Source organism: Arvicola amphibius, chromosome 2 (genome assembly GCF_903992535.2).
Source record: "Arvicola amphibius chromosome 2, mArvAmp1.2, whole genome shotgun sequence".
Lineage (NCBI taxonomy): Eukaryota > Metazoa > Chordata > Mammalia > Rodentia > Cricetidae > Arvicola > Arvicola amphibius.
Window position 1 is genome coordinate 34,623,468 of NC_052048.2, and position 24,024 is coordinate 34,647,491.

Genomic DNA, 24,024 nt, shown 5'->3' on the forward strand with positions numbered 1-24,024 from the left:
CCTGGTCTACAAGAGCTAGGTCCAGGACAGGCTCTAAAAAAGCTGCAGAGAAACCCTGTCTCGAAAAACCCAAAAAAAAAAAAAAAAAAAAAAAAAAGAAATAAACCTTCCGATTAGGCTCATGCCTCCCCCTGGTCAAGTCAGGATCCTACACCCTTACGGGAGACACAGGAAGCTCTGACCCACAGGAACCAAGAGCCTTTCTGAGGAAGGTTGCCTCTGGCTCTCACAGGCACAACCTCCACTGTCTCACTAAAATCTGTCTACTGTGCAGCCCCACCTCCTGTAATCCGCACTTTAGGCCTAATTGGAAAGCATTCTGCCCACTTCAGAAATGAGAAAGCGAAGTTTGGAGGTGTCCTGCATTACTTGGGTCCTGCACTGACAGCTGGTATTCAATCCAGAAAGATCAATTCCTAAGCTGGTTCCTCTGTTATCTCTCTTCTTCCTCTCTCCATTTCTTTTGGTTTTTTAATTTTAAAAAGTTCTGTAGATTTATTTAGTGTGTATGAATGTTTTGCCTGCATGTATATGTGTATTGTGTACACATACGTGTACCATGTGTACCCAAGAAAGTCAGAAGACTGAGTCTGATCCCTTGGAACTGGAGGATGGATGGTTGTGAGCCACCACATGGGTGCTGGGAATTGAACCTGGATCCTCTGCAAGGGCAACAGGCGCTCTTAACGATTGACCCATCTCTCCAGCCCCTTCCCACCACTCGGCAGCCCTCAATCTCCCAGGGCTGTGGAAAACTTCACTGAGGTAGCGGTGATGGGTAGTTAAGACTGACACTTTTCCAGTTTTCAAAACCTTTCCTTTATTTCCTGAGATGAATAAATAAGTCAATGGCTGGGCTATGGGAGGTGAATCACAAGAGGAGCTGGCAGCATGCATCTGGGAGGGCTACGGTGGCTCCACTCCTGAGGGGACACCTCTCATCCTGGGCGGGGGCCAGAGCCTACAACCTCCCTAAAGAGAAACTGTCTTTTGAAATTCACACACTGTAATGCCTGTCAGGCTCCTAGGCAAGGTTCTCATGGCATCAGCTTCGGGGCTTCTTTTTAACCACCAGGGCTATTGGGGTCCTGGGCTGCTCAGTAAGGCAGGTAAAGATGTTTACCCCATCTCAAAGAGAAACCATACTGTCCCAGGTGTCCAGCAGGAGAGAGCTATGACCTCTGAGGGTATGCTGGGTGGGAGGAGAGATTATCTGCCCTTGATGAAGCCCTCCAGCACACGGTCACTTCGCTCTGACAGCCAGTACCCGGTCATGGCTGCCACGGCTCCAATGAAGATGGCAGTGAACACCAGGTCACCCTTAGCAGCGAGCGTGGCCAGAGCACAGATGATGATACCAAAGAACATCTGCTGCAGGACCACCAGCTCGTCCTCTGTCATCTCCGCGAAGAAGCCAGCCGGCTCTGCAGAGGAGGTGTGGCATGCCGGTGCCTCGTTCCTGGCAGTTCCCAGAGCTGCCCACAGCCCCCACACACCTCATCACTGCTGCTGAGCCCACCTGGCTCACCAAGCACACGGCATCACTCACTACTTAGAAAGCCTCTGCAGGGGCAGCTGAGACCCTGCCACCCTAAGCTTGAAAGAAGTTGGGAAGTGATGGGACTGCCCAAGGCTTTGCAGAGGACTGGTCCCTTTGGACAGGAGAAAACAGGCTAAGGGAGGCAGAGTGTTTTAGTGCCAAATCTGGTTCTCTTTCTACCTGGGATGTGAGAAAATGCAGTCTCAAAAGCCAACCTTGAAAACAACACAGGGACCAGGTACAGCCTCTTTGGGTGGCGGTGAAGTGGGGCCTGGAGGAGGAGCTTGTCTGCAAGCTGGACCAGGCCAGCCCAGCCTCCACTCTCCCTGCTTACCTGGGATCTGCTCCTTCACGCAGACACCTTCCTCCTGCCTGTAGCCCTCAGTACAGACACAGCGGTAGCTGCCGTCCGTGTTCTCACACTGCTCATTCTCTCCTGGACATACCACCGTTTCACACTCATCCACATCTGGGGGAGAGAGGGGAAGGGGTCACAGTGCTGACTGCCCCCAGTTCCCGCACAGCACCCCAGACTGCATTCCACTCCCACCCAGATTCACCCGCCAGCCCCCATTGGCATAAGACTCACCTAGGCACTTGGAGCCCACCTGCTGGTAGCCACGGCTGCATTTTTTGCAGCGCCCTGGCCCTGCTCCCATACAACCCAGGCAGGCCTTTGAACAATCTGGAGAGGGCAGAAGCGGGGGGAGATAATCTCAGGCAGCTGAGGGCTCTGGAGCCTGAGAAGGCAGAAGCTTGGAGGGACAGGCATGAAGTAGCATCTCCTGTCCCTCTCCTCCATCCCAGCCTCATCCTTCAGCAGTGGACACTGACCTCGACACTCATAGGCGCCTTCTGTGTTCACGCAGAACTGGTCGGCTCCACAGGTGGCTTCCTCTGTGCCACACTCGTCGATGTCTGTGGAGAGGGCCAAGGTTAGGAATGTCACTTTGCAGGACTTGCGGAGAAACGAGGGCAGGACTGTCAGGAGTGGACTTGATTGTGAGTGTGGGAGCAACCACAAGCTGGCTGCCAACTCTGAAGTAATCTTGCAGCTAAACTAGCACTGCCCAGTCAGAGACGCAAGTCTCTCTGCCCTGTAGTAAGCGCAGCCTGCAGACGGGTATGGAGACGGGAACAACATAGTCTACTTTTACCTTAGCCCTAACACAACCAGCCCCTCGTTACTTCCTGAGTGCTGAGACAGAAGCGGGAGATGGCCATGACTCAGCACCATTCGTACAGTTTATATCCAAGGGAATGCCACAGATAGAGGGGACCTCGGTCCCCGAGTGACTGACAAGACAGCTACACTGCTAACCTGCACCACTCACATCGAGACTGTTATATGCGGAAAAACTTCTTCAGTTTATGAGACAGGGTCTCATGCAGCCCACGCTGGCCTGAAACTACTGTGCTTCCAAGGATGACCTTGAACTTCTAATCCTGCCTCCACCACTCCAGTGCTAAATCCTAGGCCTGTGTTACTATACCTGGCTTTCAATTCTTGTCATTCTTTAAGAACAAGGTGTATTTATCGTTTTCATGCATATATGCAAATGTGCATGTGTGTGCGCGTGCGTCCATGCCACAGCACGCACTTGGAGATCAGAGGACGACTTCCTGGAGCTCGCCTTCTCCTTGCACCTTGCGTGTCCCGGGATTGGGTTCTGGTCTTCAGTTTGGCATCAAGCACCTTTAACTGCTGAGTCATCTCACTGCTGAGCCCACGCTGGATTTTTGTTGTTGTTGTTCTGTTTTTGTAAGATTTGGTTGCTAATCTCTCAGCAAGGGCTGGAGAGATGGCTCAGGGGTTAAGAGCACTTTGTGCTCTTCCAGAGGTCCTGAGTTCAATTCCCAGCAACCACATGGTGGATCACAACCATCACAACCATCTGCAATAAGATCTGGTGCCCTCTTCGGGCATGCAGGAATACTTGCAGACAGAACACTGTATACATAATAAATAATAAATAAATCATTTAAAAAATGATTTAAAAAATAAATCATACAAATAAATAAATAAATAAATAAATAAAAGGTAAAAATAAATAAAAGGGAGTCTCTGAGTTCGAGGCCAGGCTGGTTTGCAAAGCAAGTTCCAAGGCAGTGAGGGCTACACAAAGAAACCCTGTCTCAAAAAACTTCAGTCGGGAAAAGAAAAAAGACTTTGCCAAAGTAGCACCTCTTCCAAGAAGGCCTTCCTGATGATCACTGCCCTGCGCTAAGCTGGGCCTGGGCATGCATCTTCTGCTGCGTGCAGGTCATGCTGGACTGTGAACACCGCTGCTGCCTTTCCAGGCTGAGGGTTCCATGTGAATGGGATGGTACTGGTATAGGCCAGGGAGTCAAGCCCAGGCCCCACCAGTGTTCCCCACTTACCTACACACTTGAGATGATGCAGGGCCCAGCCTTTCTTGCACTGCAGACATTGGGATTCCTCAGGTCCTGTGCAGCGGGCACAGGGACCAAAACATGCTGGGTAAAAAGCAGACAGTATGAGGATGGGCAGGCAGGTATTCTGGCTATCCCTGCCCCGCACCACACCTTTGGCTACCTACCTGAACAAACCAGATGGCTGCTGTTGCGCTTCGCCTCAAAGTAGCCAAGGCCACACTGGCCGCAGGCCTCGCCCCCATAGCCGACTTGACAGTCACAGTACCCGCTGCCCCCTCGAGTCCCTTCCCCGTCACATTGCCCGTAGCCACCGCAGGGCCTCTCTGTGCCCCCAGGGCATGCTGTGGGCAGACATCAATTGGGTGAGATCGTATATGCAACTTTGTCAGCCAAGAGAAGGTTATTTTCTACATGGTCCTAAATAATTTTTGGAAAGGAAGATTAAGTTTAATATTCACATAGTCTGTCATAAAGCTATATGAAATAGCCTATTGCAAAACAATTAAGCAAACTTTTCATTTATTTTTATTTACCTACTTAGTTTTTTTTTCTTTTTTGAGAGGTCTCATTTATATAGCCTTAGCTGGTCTAGAACTCACTATATAGACCAGGGCGGCCTCAAAGTCAATTCTCCTTCCTTCATATACACACATACACACAATGTTTATTTGTTTGTGTTTGCGATGGACTCTTCAGGAAGTCCAGATAATTTATCTGAACAGACTTTGAACATCCTCCTGCCTCAGCTTCTTGAGTAGTAGCATGACAGGCATGCACCACCACATCTGATGAATCTTTTCTAAAGTCTGAACTGATCGTTCCAATGCCGAACCCTTTCCCTTGTTTACAGGAAAAGTAATTCCAAAAAGGGCTAGGGGCCTGGCATGATGGCACGTGCCTGCAGTTCCTGCACCCAGAAGGCTCAGTCCGGATTATACAAGTTCAAAGCCTGGGCTCACAGATGCAACCCTGCCACCTCAAACAAAAACAAAACCAATAATAAATAAGTTAATTAAGACAGAACTAGACTAAGTTCAGCTCTTGCCTTGCGCCTGAAGAGGTGGACAGACAGCAATAATGGAGGCTTCAGGGCATGTGTCTGCCCCTCCCTATGTACCGTCTGACTAGACACGAGAATGAAGGTGGCAGGGGTAGGGGAGCATTTATTTAATATCTGATAAAGTCACATTGCACCAGGCTAGCCCTGTGCTTCTTTTCCCAGCCTGACCCACTGATGTGTTCATCTCAGGCCTGAGAGACAGGCCAGAGCACAGGACTGGAGATGCTACCTGAGTAACCCTGCTTTCACACACTCAGCAGTCTCCTCCCACTTCCAAAGAGGACTCACGCTGGCAGAAGGGCCCAAAAGTGCCAGAGGGGCAGCAGAGCTTCAGGGAATCCGAGCAGAGCCACTGGAAGAGGTCTGGAGCTTCTTGCTGCCTAAGACGGGGCAGATGAGGTGAAAGGGAGAGTGGGTGCTGAGGCAGCGTCAGTGGCCGCCTCCTTCTGCCTCTTACCCAATCTGTAACTCAGCCTGGGCATGTGTCCCAGAAGCCACTTGACTAAGGCCCCTTTTCCACTTGGCAGAGGGGTAAGTAGGCCCAGAATGGGGGCCTGGTACCCACAGCAAGACCTTAGATCTAGGTTTGGAAGGCTCCAAACAAGGCTGGCGTGCAACCATTTCTTGGCAGTAAAAACCATATCATCAGGGTCTGTCTGTAACCCACTCCCAAGGAAGGCTCCCCTCCCCTGTGAAAGCACCAGGCCCACCCAAGAGAAGCCCCGACACCTCTCACTTGTGAAGCCACCAGGCCCACCCGAGGGACGCCCCCCATGCTTCTCACTTGTGAAACCACCAGATTTCCACCAGCTCCTCGCTGAGCTCCAGCAGGCGATGGCACTGGAAGTCTGACTTGATGCACACGTCCTCCAGCACCTCCACCAGGCGGGTTTCGCTGACCAGATAGGACTGGAGTGTTATGAGCAGATTCCACCCCGCCCACCTGCTCCTGGGGTCTCTCTCTACCTTCCTTCCCACTGGGACAATATCCAGGAAGGGGCCATGGGGCATCACTAACAGAAGGGCTACTGGCTCTGTGATCAGTCTGGCCTAGGTCAGGAGCTAGAGGCAGGATTTGGGCAAGTTGGTAAGCCTTTCTTGTTTTCGTTTCTCACCTCTGGCCCCCACAGTTTTAATCAGGCTTTTGCTATGTCACCCAGGATGGCCTAGAACTCTCCCGCCTCTACATCCCACCACCATGTTGGGCACACTTGTTTTTTTCAGTACGCCAAATAGGACAATAACACTGCTGCAGGTAAATCCTGAGTCTTCAGCTCCCAAATCTGGCCTAGGAGAGCCATGCTGGGAAGACAGCATTAAAATTACACCATGAGGCTGGGAAGGGCAACTCAGAGAGACAGAGAGGACCCCCACCCCTCCTGCCAAGCACTGGCAAGGATGTAGAGAAAATGAAACTCTGGGCTGGAGAGATGGCTCAGAGGTTAAGAGCACTGACTGCTCTTCCATAGGTCCTGAGTTCAATTCCCAGCAACCACATGGTGGCTCACAGCCATCTGTAATGAGATCTGGTGCCCTCTTCTGGCATGTAAGCATACATGGAAGGAATGTTGTATACATAATAAATAAATAAATCTAAAAAAAATGTCTACTTATTTAGAAAAGAAAAGAAAATGAAACCCCTTCTGCACTGTGAGTGGTAATGCAAGATGGTACAATTAAATGGAGCCACCATGACTCAGCAATCCTCTCCTGGGTGCATACCCAAAATAATGGACAACAGGTGTTCCAATACAAACTTGTACACATACGCTCACAGCCACAATACTCATAGTGGGCAAAACGTAGACAACAACCCAACTGCCCATTAGCCAAGTGTCCATTCACGGGATATTATCCAGCCCTAAAAGGAATGAACTATGTGCTGCACATATCACACAATAAGGGAGCTACGGAAACATTACACTAAGTGAAAGGAGCCAGACACAAAAGGCCACATGATTAGGGCTTCAAAGGAATCAGAAAACCCACACGGTTTTCCGCATGGTGAGAGCATATTAGCAGCTGCCAGGAGCCCGAGGGAAGGAAGGATAAGGAAGAGCTACTTAATGGGTATAAGATTTTTTTGGGGGGTGGTGATGAATACGTTTTAAAGCCAAATGTGGTGGCATATATCTGTAATCCAACACTCGGGAGGTTAAGGCAGAGGCCAGTCTGAACTATATAGAGAAACCATGTCACAACAAAAACAAAATTAAAAGTGAGAAAGTTCTAGAAGTAGACAGTGGTAGTTATTTAGCAGTAAGAATGTACTAAGTGTCCCTATTGGGGTTTTTGTTTTGTCACATGGCTAGACTGGCCTTGAACTTGTTCTGTAGCTGGGCACACCCTTAGCCTCCTGCCTCCAGCTCCCCACTGCCTGCACCACCAGGCCTGGTTTTATTAGGTGCTGGGGAGGGAACTTTGCACGAGACAAGCACTCTGACAACTTGGCTACATTCCCAGCCCGGGAAGTTCTTTTATGTGTACTTTACTATTTAAAAATTAATATATAAACCAGGTAAGGTGGCTCATGGCTCACGCTTGTAACCCCATAGCTTAGGAGGAAGAGCCAGAAAGATCAGGAGTTCAAGGTCATCTTCAACTATACAGTAAGCCTGAGGGTTGCCTGGTCTATATGAAATCATATCACAAAACAGAACTTTTTATTATGTAAAATATGACTTAGGGCCTGGTGAGACGACTTACTGGGTAAAGCGACTCCCGAACAAGCAGGAGAACCTGATTTTAGACTCCCAGCCCCGTGTAAAAGCCAAGTCTGGCGTGGTGTCTGTGACCCCAGCACAGGGTGGGGAGGGGTCAGAGACAGGCAGATCCCTGTCTCCAATCCAACAGAATAACCAAGTTAGTGAGCTCCAGGCTCAGTGGGACAGCCGGGCATGGTGGTGCATGCCTTTAGTTCCAGCACTCTCTGCATCTCTGAGTTCAAAACCATAATGGTGTATAGATCAAGTTCCAGGACAGTCATGGTGAGAGAGAGAAACCCTGCTCAAAAAATAATAATGATAGTAATAAGAATAATGACAGTGATAATAATATGGGGTGATGGAGAGAGCTCAGCAGTTCAGAGCACTGGCTGCTCTTCCACAGGACCCAGGCTGAACTCCCAGCACCCACATAGTGGCTCACAACTACCTATAAATCCAGTTCCAGGGGATCTGACACTTCCTTCTGGCTTCCATAGGCACTGTATGCATGTGAATACAGACACGCAGGCAAAACATTCAATACAGAAAATAATCAAAATAAATAAAATGGACACTTGGAGTTAATATACTGTGCACATACATATGTACACACACACAAACATGTATATACACACAAATACATAGCATAAAAATTAATTATACTAAATTCTAAAAAAAGAATGAAAAATAAATAAACATGTATTATGTCATGTATTTAAAAGGTCTGACATAGTTGCATACTAGAGAAGGTAATTTAGCAAGACAAAACAAGAGGAGGAAAGAAAAAAGAAATTGGGGGGCTACTAAGATGGTTCAAGCGGGAAAGGCACTTGCTGTCAATTGCTACCAAGACTGAGTGAGGACCTGAGTTCAATCCCTAGGACCCAAGTGGAAAACAAGAACTGACTCCTGAAGAAGCTGTGCACATGTACGTATGCGCACACACACACACACACACACACACAAAAAAATAAATAAATAAATGGTAAAAAATTAAAAAGAAGTCAGGTGTGGTAGCACACGCCTTTAATTCCAGCACTAATGGGCAGAGGCAGACAGATCTCTGTGAGTTCAAGGCCAGTCATGACTAAATAGTGAGTGAGACCTTGTATCAAAAGTGAAAAAAAGAAAAAAAGAGAAAGAAATAGGGCTGGAGATGCCTCAATGGTTATGAGCACTGACTGCTCTTCCAGAGGACCCAATTTCAATTCCCAAGCAACCACATGGCAGCTCACAACTGTGTACAAACTCCAGTTCCAGGGAATTCAACACCCTCACACAGATAAATGTGCAGACAAAACACCAATACACATAAAATAAAAATAAATTATTTAAAAAGTGAAAAAATATATATTATATAATTTTTAAAAAAGAATTTTTATTGCTGTTGTTGTTGTTGTTGAGACAGGATTTTTCTGTGTAGCTTTGGCGCCTGTCCTGGAACTCGCTTTGTAGACCAAGCTGGCCTCAAACCCACAGAGATCCACCTGCCTCTGCCTCCCGAATGCTGGGATTAAAGGTGTGCACCACCACGGTACAGTGCTAAAACAAAAATTTTTAAAGAAAAAGAAAATGAACCCAGAAGTCATTATAAAGCCAGAAGTGCAGTTAGTGTAACTGCTCTCCTAACGAGAAAACTGAGGGAAAGGAGACAGACCCAGTTACAGAAAAACAAACTTTCCCTCCTTAGTGGGAACCTGATTTCACCCTTCACCACAATACCAAGAACAGGCAGCAACTGTAGCGGAGCTAAAACAGGGCCCCTCCTTCCAATGTCACTTTGAAAAGCTAGCGGGGCATCTCAAATTCCTGTTTCTAGCCCTACCTCTCCCCTGAACTCTGGAATGAGAGGAGGCTCCCTGGGTGTCCACAGGTCATCTCACCTCCTGTTCAGAGGCCCGGCCTGACCCCACACACACCCTCTCTGCAGTCTTACTTCCTCAGAAAATGCCTGCAAATTGCCCAGTGTCTATATTACTTTCTCTCATGCCCCTCAGGAACCCATCATGTCAACCCATGATCTCCAAATTGTGCTCAGACTTCAACAAGTTCTCACTGTGTCCACTACTGGATGCCTTGCTAGCTCACGCGGCCTTTATTCCTAGACTGCAGAAGCTTACTCACCCTACCCCGCCCCACCCTGCCCCACCCCAGCTGCTCTCCCCACTCCCTCCATGCTACCCTGGTTTACCCGCCCCACCCCACCCCAGCTGCTCTCCCCACTCCCTCCACGCTGCCCTGGCTTCCTGGACTTTAAGAGTCAGTGATCTATCTCTTCATCTTTCCAGAGGCTGGAAAGATGGCTTAGCAGTTAGGAACATTGGCTTCTCTTGCAAAGGACCTGGGTTCAGCTCCCAGCATCAATGAGGTGGCTAACAATTGCCTGTAATCCCAGTTCAGGAAACCCAATGTCATCTTCAGGCCTCATGTTCAGGACAAAAATCTAAACTCCTTTCTGTAGCCTTTCGCTCTCTCTACTCCAGCCACGGTTGAGAGAAAAATAAGGTTGGCCCTGTGACTTCAGACGAGGTGTCTATTCAAAGGAACCATCCTGAACACCTCCCACCCACCTGCGGTCTACCCGAATTCCTGTCCTTCACCTGGCAGATAGTATGTACTATTTGTCTCCTACTAAAATGAAAGTTGCACAAAGATGGGCTTGGTTTCCTGTTAATGTTCCATATCTGCGGAATGAAAGCTCCCCAAGAGAATCTGTTCCAACCAATCAACAGAGACCAGGAGTCTCTGTCTTTCTTCTTACCTGTCTTTGTATTTGGACAACTTCTCTTCCTCCCAGGCAGTGTTTCCACCACCAAAGTTGTCCCGGGTGGTTCTCTCTAGGCCCTGGATAGGGAAGAAATTAGGAATACCTAAGTACAGGGCCTGATACATTTTTTTTTTTTTTTTTTTTTTTGTTTTTGTTTTTGTTTTTCGAGACAGGGTTTCTCTGCAGCTTTAGAGCCTGTCCTGGAACTAGCTCTTGTAGACAAGGCTGGTCTCGAACTCACAGAAATCCGCCTGCCTCTGCCTCCCGAGTGCTGGGATTAAAGGCGTGCGCCACCACCGCCCGGCTTTTTTTTTTTTTTTTTTTTTTTTTTTTTTTTTTTTTGAGGCAGGGTTTCTGTCCTGGAACTTGCTCTGTAAACCAGGCTGGCCTCGAATTCAGAGATCCACCTGCCTCTGCCTCCCGAGTGCTGGGACTAAAAGCCTGTGCCACCACGCCTGGCTGAACTTTCTAACATTTCACTAGTTTACGTTATTGATCAGGAAACTGAGGCACTGTTTCCCAAAGACCATACAGCTAAAGCAAGCAACCCATACTCGGACTAGAGTCCACGCAGATTTGCACTGAGAGCTCCCTGCTCTCTGCGAACGGTTCCCTCCCACGAGGCTATTAGTGCACCCACCTTGTTGAAGCTGTCCACCAGTTCTCGGCAGGTATGACATGGATGGGGCTCATCTTGGGGAGAAGGAGAGGGCTGGAGCCAGACAGATCCCGGGAGGATCAGAAACAGGCTCAGGCCCCAGAGCAGAGAAGGGACCAGGCCCCTTTGGGGTTGTGGGGCCATCTTTTCCCAGGCGGGGGATGTGCAGATTTAGGGCAAGGGGAGGGGGTCACTGGAGAAGCCAGGCTGTAAGGAGGAAAGAGAGGGCTTGTTTCTGAGGTGCCTTGAGGCTGAAAGCCCCAGACCTACGTAATTACAAACGAGGACGAATTGGGGTACTGGAGGCTGAGACGCTAGGAGAGGAAAGAAGCCTAATCTATAACTCCAGGAGAGAAATTATGTCTCCGTTACCGTAGGGAAAGGTGGCAGGGATCGCTGGCAAAGGAGCAGGCATCAGCCCATGGTTTTAGGGTCTCAGTGAGTTATTAGGGGTCAGAATTAGAAAGGTTCAGATTCCAAATATTCCGAGAGAAAGCCGGATGGGCGGTCCTGGGGGAGGAGCCCGGATCCGGATGTGAAGAGATGGGGTCAAGTTCCGAGCCTCTTTGGAAGACGCAGGGATGGCCTGGAACAAGATCGGAAGGATCCAGACCCAGCTAGACTACAGGGAGAAAAAAAAGTCCCCGCCCCCGCCCCGGGAGTTGTGGGCCGAGTCTCCTTAACGCCACCGCCCCCCTTAAAAGTACACCCTTTTCCAACGCCGCAGCTAGGAGGGCGGGGCCTCCTCACAGCCAATGAAGGATGGCCATGTGCCATTGCGTCATCCCGTGCAAACCAACCAGCAGCGGCGCCGGGCTGCACCTGTCCAGGTTTTAAAGGACCACGGGTTAAAGGCTCTCTTAGCTGTTCAGTAGGACGTACACACGGCGAGGGCAACTAGGTTAGGTTAACTGTGTTGGTCTTTATTTGAGTGCAGGGTAGGGTACCGGATCCCATATCTCGCCGCAGTTCCCGGGGGCTCCCGATTGCAGGTTGCAGCTGTCCAGGGCGGCCCGCAGAGCTTGGGCCACTCGCTCCACCCTGTCTGCGGGCCGCCCGGCTCTCCGGGCGCAGCCTCCCTGCAGGATGTCCAGGAAGCCGGGCAGCTGCGAGGGCAGGGAGAAGAGCGGCGCAGCGCGGAACGGGGCGGGCACGGCATCGGGGTGCAACAGCCCGTCGAAGTAGACCCCGACATAGCGGCCGGCCGCCCGGCCTTGCAAGAAGTCGGGCAGCACGCAGCTGAGCCAGGAGGCGAGGGCGTCATGCGGCCCCGGTCCCACAGTCTCGTGTTGGAGCCACTGCTGGCACTGCGCCACCGCTGCTGGCGAGAAGAGGAGAACCACCACGCCATCCTCCTGCAGGGTCCGGCGCCGCTGCTCGTGGAACCAGGCCAGGGCCCCGTGCGCGCTCAGCTCGCGGCGGCTCCACAGGTCCACAGCCACGCGCAGCGGCAGCTGGCTCAACGCAGAGGCCAGCGCTCCCACCAAACGCTCATAGCCCTCTCCCTCGGCAGAGTGGAGGAGCAAGGTTGTGCGGGCCCTGGGGGCAGCTGTCGGGAGAGCCAGCCCGTGTGGGTGAGCTCGGACCTGCCTTCCCTCCATCCACTGGAGCCCAGAGTCACCCTTTGAGGCTGTCCCTTGGAAACCCGGACAGGGAGGCGCTCACCTTTCACGCGATCCTTTTTTAGAAGGAGAAAGAAGAAAAGTGCAGCGACCAAGAGTAGGCAGACCAGCCACACCAGGACCCAGCGCTTATGGATGTCTGGGATGGACAAAGAAGAATGGGCTAGTTAGAAACCTTACACCTTTCGCTCCGTTTCACGGAGGAGGAAAACTGAGGCCCGTAGTAGACTTGGAGTAATTTGCCCCAAAGTCATAGTGTCAGAGCTTGTGCACTGAAAAAGCTCCATCTATCTGTGTGACCTGCCTCAGTTTTCAAGCCTGTAAATTCGGGAGAACGGTACTAAGTGCATAGGGTTGCATGTAAAATACGAAACAGTGTCAGGCCTCGTAAGTGCTTAAATGTCAGCTGATAGTGCCCCTTAAGCGTAGGGTTGCAGGCTCTTAACCTTGTTGTCTTGTCATGACTAGCCCTCCCCCCTTTTCTGATTCAGTTGTTCACTCTGTTGGTATCCACCAAGATCTGCTTGAAACAGCTTTATTCTAACCCTTGAGGAAGCTGGTATTGCTGGGAACATAAAATCCCACATCTCTCATGAGCCTCCCATCTTCCTCCCAAGACTCTCTAACCACGCTGACTGCCTTGGAAACTCTCAGAAATGTTCTGCACAATCTTAAAAATGCAGCTTGACTCCCTTTACCTAGGCCAGACCTCACAGTGAGGCTGGGACCTTTCCCCTGAACCCTTCATCCCACCTAGGTCAGGCAGCCACTCCGCTCATTCACCCTCCGAACCCTTTCCTAGCACTGTTACAAGATCACACCTGCAGACATTCAACAGTTCATACTTCTTGGATGTTCTCAACTGGGCTCTTTTGGACTTGCGTTGGCAAGGGCAGGTTCTGCCTTTTTGGTAATGCTGGGATCCCTGAAAGTGTGTTCTCAGTCTCTATGTGTCTCTGTGTGTCTCTCTCTCCACACGCCACAGAGCATGTGTGGAAGTCAGAGGACAACTCTAGGCAGTCAGTTCATCTGGCTCCCAGGGAACTCAGGTTGTCAGGCTTGGTGGCAAGTGCCTTTACCGACGGAACCACCTTCCTACCTCTGTGGGTTTGGAATGGATAACGGAATGTAGCTGTGATGGTTTTGAGCCAGGCAAAGCATAGCAGCCGCTGCCCAGCACTGTAGCCCCCGTCGTCAGAGTCAGCTCCCTACCCAGGAAGAGCAGTTCCTGGCATACTCACACTTGTCCATGGGGCAGGCCCATAGCGCTCCCAGGTCATCATCGTTCCACAGCTGTAAGACACAACCACAGGCCAGGTGCTGCTGGCGCACGCCTTTCATCCTAGCACTTGGGAGGCAGAGGCAGGCGGATCTCTGGGAGTATGAGGCCAAGAGAGTTCCAGGACTGTTACACAGAGAAACCCTGTCTCAAAAACAAAAGACACAACTACGGGCCCCTGCTGTTCAACACCTAATAATTTCTGCCCAGCCTATTCAATCTCCTAACCTTGGCTCTGCATACTTCCCTGCCCAGAGCAGGCTCCTGCTTTTGCTCAAGCTGTGCCTAAGCTGAGCTCTATGCCAAGTGGGGCCTTCCTCAAGGGCAGTCTTCCTCAAAGCTCTTTCTAGACCCTAACACTGGGGGGTGTGTATCACTTAGCCAGTCTCTAGCCAGAAGTGAGCACCTGAGGGACAGGAACCATATGCTCCTGCTCTTTACCGACCTAGCAAGCGGAACAGGTTGGCCAGTACGGGTTTGAAGGATCTTGCCTGTAGGCACTAGGACACGTTCTATCACCAACTCACCTGCACACACTGATGGGTCCAGAAGTCTTGCAGCAACTGCTCTCCAAGGCGAGCAGCTCTCTGCAAGTCAAGGGAAGGGGGGCTGTCACCTGGGGCAGCATGGAAGGTGCTGTGGTGGAGCAGAATTGTTTGTCGAGAGACGCTGGGAGACTTGGGAAGGTATGGGCACATACACACACACACACACACACACACACACACACACTATTCCAAGAGAGCTGCACTGGGCCTCGCAGAGCAGTAGCAGAATAGGGTAATGGGGTGGAAGAAGACTATGAAGCCATGGTTGAGATGGAGCCAGGAAGGCCTGGAGGGAGATCCCTGGTCCTCACCGTGGAGGCGTTGCTAGGCAGTGCTGTACAGCCACTGGGTTCCAAGGCACAGACTGATGTGTCGTTAAGGCCGGTTCTCATCTCCACTAATAGTACATCGTCCTTGAAGGGCCCCAAGGAGTCTGGGAGGAGGGAGAGGCCACACTAGTAAGACCCATTCAGGAGTTGCCACTTGTCTTCCTCCCATCTCCTGACCTTCACCCCCAGAAGCAGTTTCTCCATGGCTCACCCTAATTGCACCCCTGTCCCAGCCACCCTCAAGCCCCACTCACCAGCCCACAAGCATTCTTGGAACTGTACCTTCTCCAAGCTGCTCACCTGCTTAGAAGGGGCCAGAGTTAGGAGCGCTACGAAAAGCAAGAGCCAGGGCCGGAAAGTCCACAAGGGAAGGAACAGGCAAGAGGAAGACCATCAGGCCGGCTCTGCACTCTGGACCTGAGGTTAGGCACATCTGGGTTCAGCTGCAGGATTAGGAGTCAACTATCTGTCTCAGAGCAAGCCTTGGGAGAGACCTGTGCCGACGGAGCTTACAACCCTGCAGCACTTACAACCAGCCGCCCTCACCTGCCACTTCAGAGGAGACTCATTCTTGGCCTCACCCAGCCACCCACTGAAAATCACAACCTCTGCCCTTCCCCATGCCTTCACCTTTTACCACAGCATGGGTTTCACTTTAACGTGCTGTTCAGTTATACGTATTGTTTACCTTCCTACCTTAGGAACAGGTTCTGTGACGAGAGGAACAGCTCTTGGTTTTGTTCACTGACAGCTGTCTCAAAGTGGCTGGCACGTAGCAGATAGTCAACCAATCTGTTTTGTTTTGAAACAGTCTCGATCTTTAACCTAGGCTGGCCTGTCATTCACTGTAGCTCAGGCCAGGGTGGTCTCAAACTCAGGGCAGCACGTCCTCCTGCCTCAGCCTCCCAAGTGCTAGGAATATAGGCACGAGTCACCATGCCCAGCTAAATCTTGAATGGATGCTTTTATTTTTTTAACCTAAAAATTATTTTATTTTTATTATCAGTATGTCTGTATGATGTGTGTGACAGGGGCATGAGTTCCAAGGACCTGTGGATGCTGTAGTTTGGGGAGGAGAATTGGTGCAGGGTCCCACCCTCAGCCCAATGCTTTTGATCACCATTCTGACCTGAACACAGAGGTTGGGGTGGCCTCTCACCGACGGGAACTCATGAGGCTTCTGTGGAAGGCAGGAAATAAGTGAGGTCACGAGGGGAGAACCTGGGGTCCCCCTTTCTCTCTCCATCCTGGGTCTGCCTTTGACCTCACATTCACAGTGACATTCTCCTGGAGCATTGGTGGCACAAGTGGCTGGCAGGGAACCTGGTCTGGTGCCTGCCAGCACAGTGCCACCTTGGCCGGCAGAGAGCATGGTGCATTTAGCTGCCATATCCCTGGGGACAGCACCTGCAGCCTGGCTATGTGCCAAAGGTTCCGGTGTGCACGGGGATCTAGAGAAGAGAGTCAGGGTTACTAAACATGAATCATCCTTCCTAGGCAGCCAACCCCTAGGTTGCCATGGGAGATCCACTCACCTTCCTGGAAAGGGCAGAAACTGGTCCTAACAGAGTCTGGCTCCAGGGGCCACACCTGGGAAGAGAAAAGTCAATCCAACCCAGTCACTCATCCATGAGCATGTGTCAGCCCCTGCTGCACACCAGGATACATTCCTCCAGGCAGGTCTCACAAACACTCACCGCCTTCCTCACCTCCTACAGAGCTCTAGAGATGGGAATTTGGATTCTCTCAGTGAACACTGCCATGTGGCACTTAGAACATCTTCTCTCAACTTGGGGCGAGGGGCTTGTGCTTGTTTGTTTTTCTATTTTTGATACAGGGTCTCACTAGTAGCCTTGTCTGGCCTAGAACTAGCAGAGATCCAGCTGCCTTTGCCTTCTGAGGGCAGGGGTTAAAAGCACATGCCTGGCTTTTCACCCAACTGTTAATGAGTGCCTACTGTGTATCTTAGCAGTGTGGTAGACACCAAGAGCCTTAGGTTATTAATCTTGATTCACTTCACAACCATTGTGTGAATGCCGCCTCTGTATCAAATACTGTGCTCGGTTTGTAAGAGCATCGCCATGTGCTTAACACTGTGCTGTGAGAAACCATTAATTTATTCATCAAATGTTTAACCGAGAGAACCTACTCAGTGCTGGGCACTGGGCATGGCGATGCTGTTAAATCACAGCACACATTTCCTGAACATCTGCCATGTGTCTTACCATTGTGTTTGGCAGTGGGGATTTATTCATCTCTACAGCCATTATTAGCACCTACTGTATGCCAGGAACTGTCCAAGAGTCTGGCAAAGTTCCTGTGTTTGAATAAGATATGCTTTGCTTGCCATCAAGGAAGTCGCAGACTCACAGTTGTAGTAAGGATAAAATATGTAAGCGTTAGTCACTTACCCACTTCCAAATAGTCATTGAGCATCTTACGTATACAACAAAAAGTTAGACAGAAGCCCAGATGTTAAAGGAAGTGACACATGGACAAGAAAAGCCGGAAGGACAGGGGGATTGGGAACTAAGAAAGGCCAGGAGAGTGGAGAAGCTTTGGGAAAGAGGTGATGTGAGCTGGGAAGGTTTGGGTACCTGGAAGCAGAGGTGGGAACTGCCTGAGGAAAGGCAGGGTGGGCGGGCCTTGGTCAGCTGTTCCACGGGAAATAACAAACTTCTCATAAAGGAGAAGTTGGAAGGAAGTCTACTGGGAAAAGTTCAGTTAAGGGTAAAACTAGGGAACCGGGGATGGCAGAAAGACCCTGGAAAGGGAGGTAGGGTGTAGAGGTTGTTGACAGACTACAAGAGAGATTATAGAGGCCCAAGGTGAACTGAAGACGGAGAGGAAGGGGAAAGAATGAGTAAGAGGTCACGTGGATGGGGACTCGATGAATAATATCATGTGCAATTAGAGGGAGTGGCAGCAGCCAACCTATTTAAACCTAGTTGTGGCACCCTTCTTTACAACAGCCCCGTGAGGGTACAGTTGATCCAGACTACAGATAAGAAGCAGGCTCAGAGAGGCAGTGGCCTGCCCAAGGTCAGGCAGCCTGTAAATGGCAAGGATGCAAGCTCATTTAGGCATATAGCATGGGTCCTACCCTTCACAGGAACACGGAGAGGGAACTAGAAGAGGAGGGAAAGGCTTCAGGGAAGAGGTGACATCTGAGTCATGAGGAACAGTCCTGTGGATAAAGGACTGCAGGAGCATTCTGGGCACATAACAAGGAGAAGGCACAGGACAAGAGTAAAGGTACAGCCAGCCACCCAAAAGGGCCGTGGTCCTTACAGAGTAGGGAGATCTAGACGATCGGAGGCCATCCCTCTGTACCTCCCTAGCCCCGTCTCCCATGTGCAGGTGGATTCTGCTCCTACCTGAATGCAGAGGCAGGGAACTAGGTCTGTATGGTTTAAGGTAATAGTCTGTGGTCCGGTCTGTGGAATGAACAGATGGAAGTGAGTTAAGAGAAGATAAGGAGAAGAAACAGCGAGACCCAAAGTAGAGGGAAATAGGCAGACAGACCCCCCCCACACACACTGCACCCCTTCAAAGGTCCCCTTTGACAGTTTGCACACATCCTTAACATGGGCGTGAGCACAGGGTGAACATGGACCTGAAGGAGAAGCCTCACCAGGTTTTTGTACCTCCAGGGTTTGAGAGGACCCTGGACCTGATCCCAGTACAATAAGAAGCCAAAGTTCTGCTCCTCAGAGACGTCCAGTACCAAGTGAACACTGTCACCATCTGCAGACACATTGAGCCAGGGCAGGGCTAGTGGGGAAAGCAAAGGGGGTGGGATTCAGACTCCCTTCACCCTTCCGCACAGCCTGGGCCATACTCACCAACTGTCCCATTGGAAATTCCACCAAACCCTCAGACTAGGAGGCCCTGGGAGGACAGACCAGGCTTTGTTCCCAGCCACAAGCCCAGAGACAAACCCACAGAGGCTCCAGCTTGCATCGTGGGACAACTCTTCTTCCTCTGCAGCCCGTAGAATCCTGCTACCTCCTCAATGCCAATGACTTTCCCTAGACTCTGCCAATGCCCCACATAGTAATACCAGTAAAAATTGCAGTTCTTGCAAAGCTCGCAAGACCTTAACCAGCCTAGTTTCTGACCTCTCTCTAACCTCATCTTTTAGTACCTTGTCTTGACTACTTTGCTGCAAACACATGAGGTTTCTTCGTATTCCTTAAGCACGCTCGATCTTGATCCTACCGCGGGGCCTTTGCATGTGCTGCACTCTTCCTGTGGAACTCCTGTCTCTCAAATATAGGACCCTTTCCATCCCTTGCTACAGTGCACGATCTCACCGCTGCCACTCCCAGTCTTCCCATCCCTCTCTCTCGACTTCTCTCCAAACTCCAGTCACCATCTACCTTACTGTACACCTTACATCTACACAGATCTACTGGATCTTCTCTCAACCCCTCCCTAATCCCAACTCCAGCTCCATAAGGATGGGAGTTTCAGAGAGTTTGCTTATTAATTTCCTTCCAGTCTATAACCGTGTCTGGCACAGGGTAATTAGTCAGTCAATGTTTGTTGAATAAGGAAAGCCATCACCACTGCGTGACAAGATGAGATGCCTGATGTGTGTCTGTTCTCAAAGCCCTGGTGTCTAGTGAGCTTCATGGGGTGCCAAAGAGGAAGGCCAAAATGTTGAAAAGAAGAAAGAGAAGATTTAGATGATTTCAAAGTTTAAAAACTGCCGCAGAATTCATGGTTCACCTTGTGCACGTTGTAGAAGTCGATGCATGTATAAACACTGACACAGCTGGACCAGATGTGGTGACACACACCTGCAACCTCAGCTAAGAAAGAGCTAAGGCAGGAGGATCACAAGTTCAAGCCTAGAATGAACACCCTAGTAAGATCCTGTCAAAACCAAAACAACGTAACTATATAACTACATCACTGAACCAGCTATTAAAACCTCTTTGCTGGACACGATGGTGCACATGCAATCCAAGCACTTGGAAAGCAGAGGCAGGTGGATCTGTGTGGACATGAGACTTGTGAATTCTGGGCTAGCAAGAATGACACAGTGAAACCTTGTCTCAAAAAAAAATCATTGCACTTTTAACTTTTTGTATATGCTATATATGCATGATAAATTTTCTTTAGAAGAAGATACAAAATAACAGTCATATCAAAAAAAGTCAGTAGTAAAATTTTGACTTTCTTGGTCCCTATTTCAGGTTTAATATCATTTCCACTTTGTTCAATGAAGATGGGCACCATAATCTTGACAGTGCTTTGGGCCACTATATGTTCCTGGTATTAATGAATACTTGTTATAAGAAAAAGATTCATTTTTATACTTCCAATGTCTGACATAGATGAAATAATTACTATAGTTCATGTGGAAGGAAGGAAGGAAGGAAGGAAGGAAGGAAGGAAGGAAGGAAGGAAGAAAGGAAGATGTCCTGTGACTTTTGGAATTTGGCATCCCAGGGCTGAAGTCAACCTAAAGTATGCATTATGTGATCTCCAAACCCTGTTCCTCCCTCCACCCAGCCCACTGTCCCTAGCCCCTACCCCAGCAGCTCTGGATGCTGTCCCGGACTTCAAGACCCCTGCAGTCTGGGGAGAGATCACAGAAAAACCTCCAGTGGGGCTGGGGGCCAGGGAAAGAAGGGAGGTAACCCAACCCATGGGGAGATACTGAGAGAGGCTACCTATGCCCCAAAGATCACCCACATTTATGTGGGTACAGAGCACCCATCCCAGGAGCTGGAAGCACCAGGAACTGGCTATGGAGGATACCAGCTCAGATTCCTGCCTGTAAGTAATTGGGGAGTGTCCAGAGGGACTACAGGCTAGGGGACCAGGACTCTGGGTCACTTACCAGGAAGCTGCTGTGTGACATTGAGTTCTTTCTGGTACCTGGGCTGCGTGTAGGACCAGATTCTCACCTCAGCCCCAAGACCAGCCTCGAAACAGTCAAACACTGCAGAGCCCTAAGAGGAGAGGGTGGTACAGGGCTCAGAAGCCAGGCCAAGATCTCGGGCTCATGTGGACGGACCACTCTGCTCACCCACTGACTTTTTTGCAGGGGAGGGCAGTGTCTCTCTGTGTAGCCCTGGCTGTTTGGGGAACTTGCTCTGTAGACCAGGCTGGCCTCGAACTCACAGAGAACTGCTGGCCTCTGCCTCCTGAGTGCTGTGATTAAAGGCATTTGCCACCACCACCCAGCTAAGTTCCCTTTTTTTGTTTTTTTTTTTCGAGACAGGGTTTCCGTGTAGTTTCTAGAGCCTGTCCTGGAACTAGCTCTTGTAGACCAGGCTGGCCTCGAACTCAGAGATCCGCCTGCCTCTGCCTCCCGAGTGCTGGGATTAAAGGTGTGCGCCACCACCACCCGGCTAAGTTCCCTTTTTTGAACAGGTCCCCAGTTCTGAAGCAAGTGTCTGCCTGTGTTGGCAGGCTTAGGATTAACCAGGCCATCTGCATTGCTGCCTATACCTGTTGTCATGGGCCACTTGGCCAGGGGGACGCTGATTAGATATACTAATGTAAGCACCTCAGTGTGCTCATGGCTGCACTGTGGAGTCAACTCTGCAGATTAAAAAAATGTGTGCACGTGAGTGTACATGCACATGAGTGCGTGTGTGCGTGCACGTGTGTGAGTTTATGCATGTATGTGTGTGCATGCGTGTGTGCGTGCATGCGTGTATGTATGTGTGTGTGTGTGTTTCTGGGAATCAAACCCAGGATTCTGAGTATGTAAGGCAAGAACTCTATTACTGAGTACGTTCCCAGCCCTTTATTCTTATTTTATAAAGTCATAAAAAGGACTTTTCATGAAGGAAGTTATAAACAGCCAATAAGCATGTAACAAGTGACTTTGTCAGTCATTAGGGGTATGCAAATTAAAACTGTAATGTATGCCAAACACAGTGGCATGTACCTGTAGTCCTAGCACTCAGGAGGGTGAGGCAGGAGGATTTCAGCCTAGACTACACAGCAAGATTCTGTCTAATTAAAAACAAGGTGTGAGAATGTAGCTCAGTAGTAGACAGCTGCTTAGTGTATACAAAGCCTTTGGTTTCGTCCCCCACATTCACACAACAAACCAACAACAGAAACACCAGCCAGTGGGCTGCCTAGACCCCCCAGCAGGTAAAGTGCTTGCTACCACGCTAGACAACCTGAGTTCAATCCCCAGGACCTTTATGGTAATAAGGAGAAAGCCGACTCTAAGTTGTTGTATGCCCTCCATATGAACCCCCAGGAAACATACGTACATACACAATAAATAAACAAATATAATTTAGAAATATAAACATTACCACCACACATGTCAACACAAATCCCCAGTTATAAACCACAGCATACATAGCAGAATGACTAACATTTAAATTTAAAAAATGCCAAGTGTTGGCAAAGATGGAAGCAACTGGAAGTCCTATTTGCTGCTGGTGAGTGAATGAAATAAAATTGATCCAGATAACTGCTTAGTGACTTCTCACCAAGTCAAACATGTGATGTTAGAGTGTCCTTATCCTGATTTTATAGACAGAAAAACCACTACAAAGGCTGAGAGGGCTCATTGCTTAGATCAGACCCAAGATTTAAAGAAACACTGCCCGGGATTTGTAACGGGAATGTCAGCAGGAGAAACACTTCACATACCACAGACTGACCAGGCTGCACCAGGACAGCAGGCACCTGTATCTCCAGCAGGGCACAGCGGGTAGTGGGATAGGCCTGGAAGGAGAGCACCACCTGGGCCAGGAGAGAGGCTGTGGGCAACAAACAGGGGTTAGCCAGGCCGTGGGCCGTGTAAAAGACCCTGGCAGGAAACAGCGGCCGGGCCACTGACTCCTCACCATTTCCAGGTTCCTGGAGTTCCAAATCAGAATTTTCCCCTTCTTCAGGCTCTTCCCAGCCCCCTGCCAGGAACAGAAAAGAGAATAAAGCAAAGTTAGACACCTTCTCTGGGCTTAGATTCCCTTCCAGAAATGCCACGGTTGGTAGGCAGAGGCCTGGGAGAACAGGCTGGCCGGGGGATGCTTGCGCCAGTGTCTCCAACATTGCAGATGCGCAGAGTCTGAAGTCCTCATGCCTTTCCCGGGCACTCTGTGAGTGCACACACAGGACTCCCCACTCACCGTGCACAGCCAAGTGCACAACCACGCGGACACAGAGGGCACAATCAGTCTCCTGTGGGCATCGCAGCACCAGCTCTGTCTGCAGGCACGTAGGCACCAGCACAGGGCCCGGGGCAGACTCGAGGCTTCCAGGCAGACAGAGCACGTCACCATCTGGGTGTGAAGGGGGGAGTGGGAGCTGAAGCTGCTCAGAGCCTGGTTTGGCTTCTGACACCTCCAGAGGGCAGGGGAGCTAGCTCGGCCTCTCGGGGCTGGGGGTAAACAGTCCCTTCCCTTTCAGCTAGCCTGTAGTTCTTGCTGTTAAAGTAGCAACACTTACCCCAGAGGTGGCAGGAAAGGCCCTGTGAAGGAAGGAAAAGTCAGTTTACACTCCCAAATCTCAAAACCTTCCCTTGCTTGACAACCCCTACCCCTGCCTACCTCCTTCTGGGGTTCCCTACCTTAAGCCCTTCCCTAAAGACAAGACTAATTCTTGTCCCCTTTCCATCATCCCCATCAGCACCAGACAGACCAGACAGGGCGGTTCTGATGGAGGCAGTGACAGGAGCCAGATTAGGGCTTTGAAGAGGCACAGACTGAACTCTCAGCCTTCCCCAGCTTCCCAGGGCCCCAGACTCACTAGAGAGCAGCGTGCGGTGTCATGAGGCTCCACAAGCCTCTCCAGAGAAACCACCACAGGGCTCCGGCCCAGTGCCAAGGACAGCAGGAACCAGGACATTGGCATCTTCCAGGTGCTAGGCAGCACCCAGGCCTGAGGCCTGGTCCTGCCCCCCCAAGGGGGGGCAGACCCCCCACCCCTGCTGCCAACCAGCCCTGTGTCCCTGGGAGGAAAGCAAGCGCTAGAACTGCTCTCCCAGCCGCACGGTCCACTCGGAGCCCGGGCTCCCGGGCCCAGTTTTCAGCTGGAGTGCTTTCGCTTTGACTCCCAGCAGGCTGTTCCCGCCCCACCCTGTCCTGTCCCTCCCACCAACTCCAGGCTTAGGAGCCGGCAGCTTTGGACTG

General features: G+C 50.4%; 2 protein-coding genes across 4 annotated transcripts; both read right to left on the minus strand.

Moving 5' to 3' along the window:
• Window positions 1-795: 795 nt before the first annotated feature.
• On the minus strand, window positions 796-11,728 carry Creld1 (cysteine rich with EGF like domains 1). The gene is made up of 11 exons (XM_038318408.1): window positions 11,500-11,728; window positions 11,110-11,334; window positions 10,464-10,546; window positions 5,782-5,892; window positions 5,286-5,377; window positions 4,102-4,278; window positions 3,923-4,018; window positions 2,375-2,458; window positions 2,130-2,225; window positions 1,875-2,009; window positions 796-1,424 (listed from the first exon to the last, which is right to left on the minus strand). The coding sequence occupies exons 2-11, from the start codon at window positions 11,269-11,271 to the stop codon at window positions 1,210-1,212; spliced, it is 1,251 nt and encodes a 416-aa protein (XP_038174336.1). The 5' UTR covers window positions 11,272-11,334; window positions 11,500-11,728; the 3' UTR covers window positions 796-1,209.
• A 301-nt stretch (window positions 11,729-12,029) lies between these two features.
• Il17rc (interleukin 17 receptor C) lies at window positions 12,030-23,958 on the minus strand. 3 transcript variants are annotated; one of them, XM_038318407.1, is made up of 18 exons: window positions 23,642-23,958; window positions 23,342-23,363; window positions 23,023-23,175; window positions 22,741-22,803; window positions 22,544-22,653; window positions 20,760-20,871; window positions 20,450-20,494; window positions 18,540-18,679; window positions 18,283-18,342; window positions 16,441-16,495; window positions 16,175-16,356; window positions 16,035-16,085; window positions 15,160-15,205; window positions 14,888-15,009; window positions 14,556-14,615; window positions 13,991-14,042; window positions 12,793-12,888; window positions 12,030-12,445 (listed from the first exon to the last, which is right to left on the minus strand). In XM_038318407.1, the coding sequence occupies exons 1-18, from the start codon at window positions 23,744-23,746 to the stop codon at window positions 12,051-12,053; spliced, it is 1,869 nt and encodes a 622-aa protein (XP_038174335.1). In that variant the 5' UTR covers window positions 23,747-23,958; the 3' UTR covers window positions 12,030-12,050. The 3 variants fall into 3 exon arrangements, with proteins under 3 accessions (XP_038174335.1, XP_038174333.1, XP_038174334.1); XM_038318405.1 differs by having other exon boundaries at window positions 12,030-12,676; XM_038318406.1 differs by lacking the exon at window positions 20,450-20,494 and having other exon boundaries at window positions 12,030-12,676.
• Window positions 23,959-24,024: the final 66 nt, after the last annotated feature.

Excerpts from the sequence above, each read along its gene's own strand:
- Creld1 (XM_038318408.1), bottom strand. The coding sequence starts at position 11,271 with ATGGCCCCACAACCCCAAAGGGGCCTGGTCCCTTCTCTGCTCTGGGGC. Across the intron at positions 4,019-4,101 it reads CAGCCATCTGGTTTGTTCAG|CATGTTTTGGTCCCTGTGCC; the intron begins GTAGGTAGCCAA and ends CTTTTTACCCAG. Across the intron at positions 2,226-2,374 it reads AGGCGCCTATGAGTGTCGAG|ATTGTTCAAAGGCCTGCCTG; the intron begins GTCAGTGTCCAC and ends TGCCCTCTCCAG.
- Il17rc (XM_038318405.1), bottom strand. The coding sequence starts at position 23,746 with ATGCCAATGTCCTGGTTCCTGCTGTCCTTGGCACTGGGCCGGAGCCCT. Across the intron at positions 15,010-15,159 it reads CCAAGAATGCTTGTGGGCTG|ACTCCTTGGGGCCCTTCAAG; the intron begins GTGAGTGGGGCT and ends CCCTCCTCCCAG. Across the intron at positions 12,677-12,792 it reads AAAAAAGGATCGCGTGAAAG|CTGCCCCCAGGGCCCGCACA; the intron begins GTGAGCGCCTCC and ends CTCTCCCGACAG.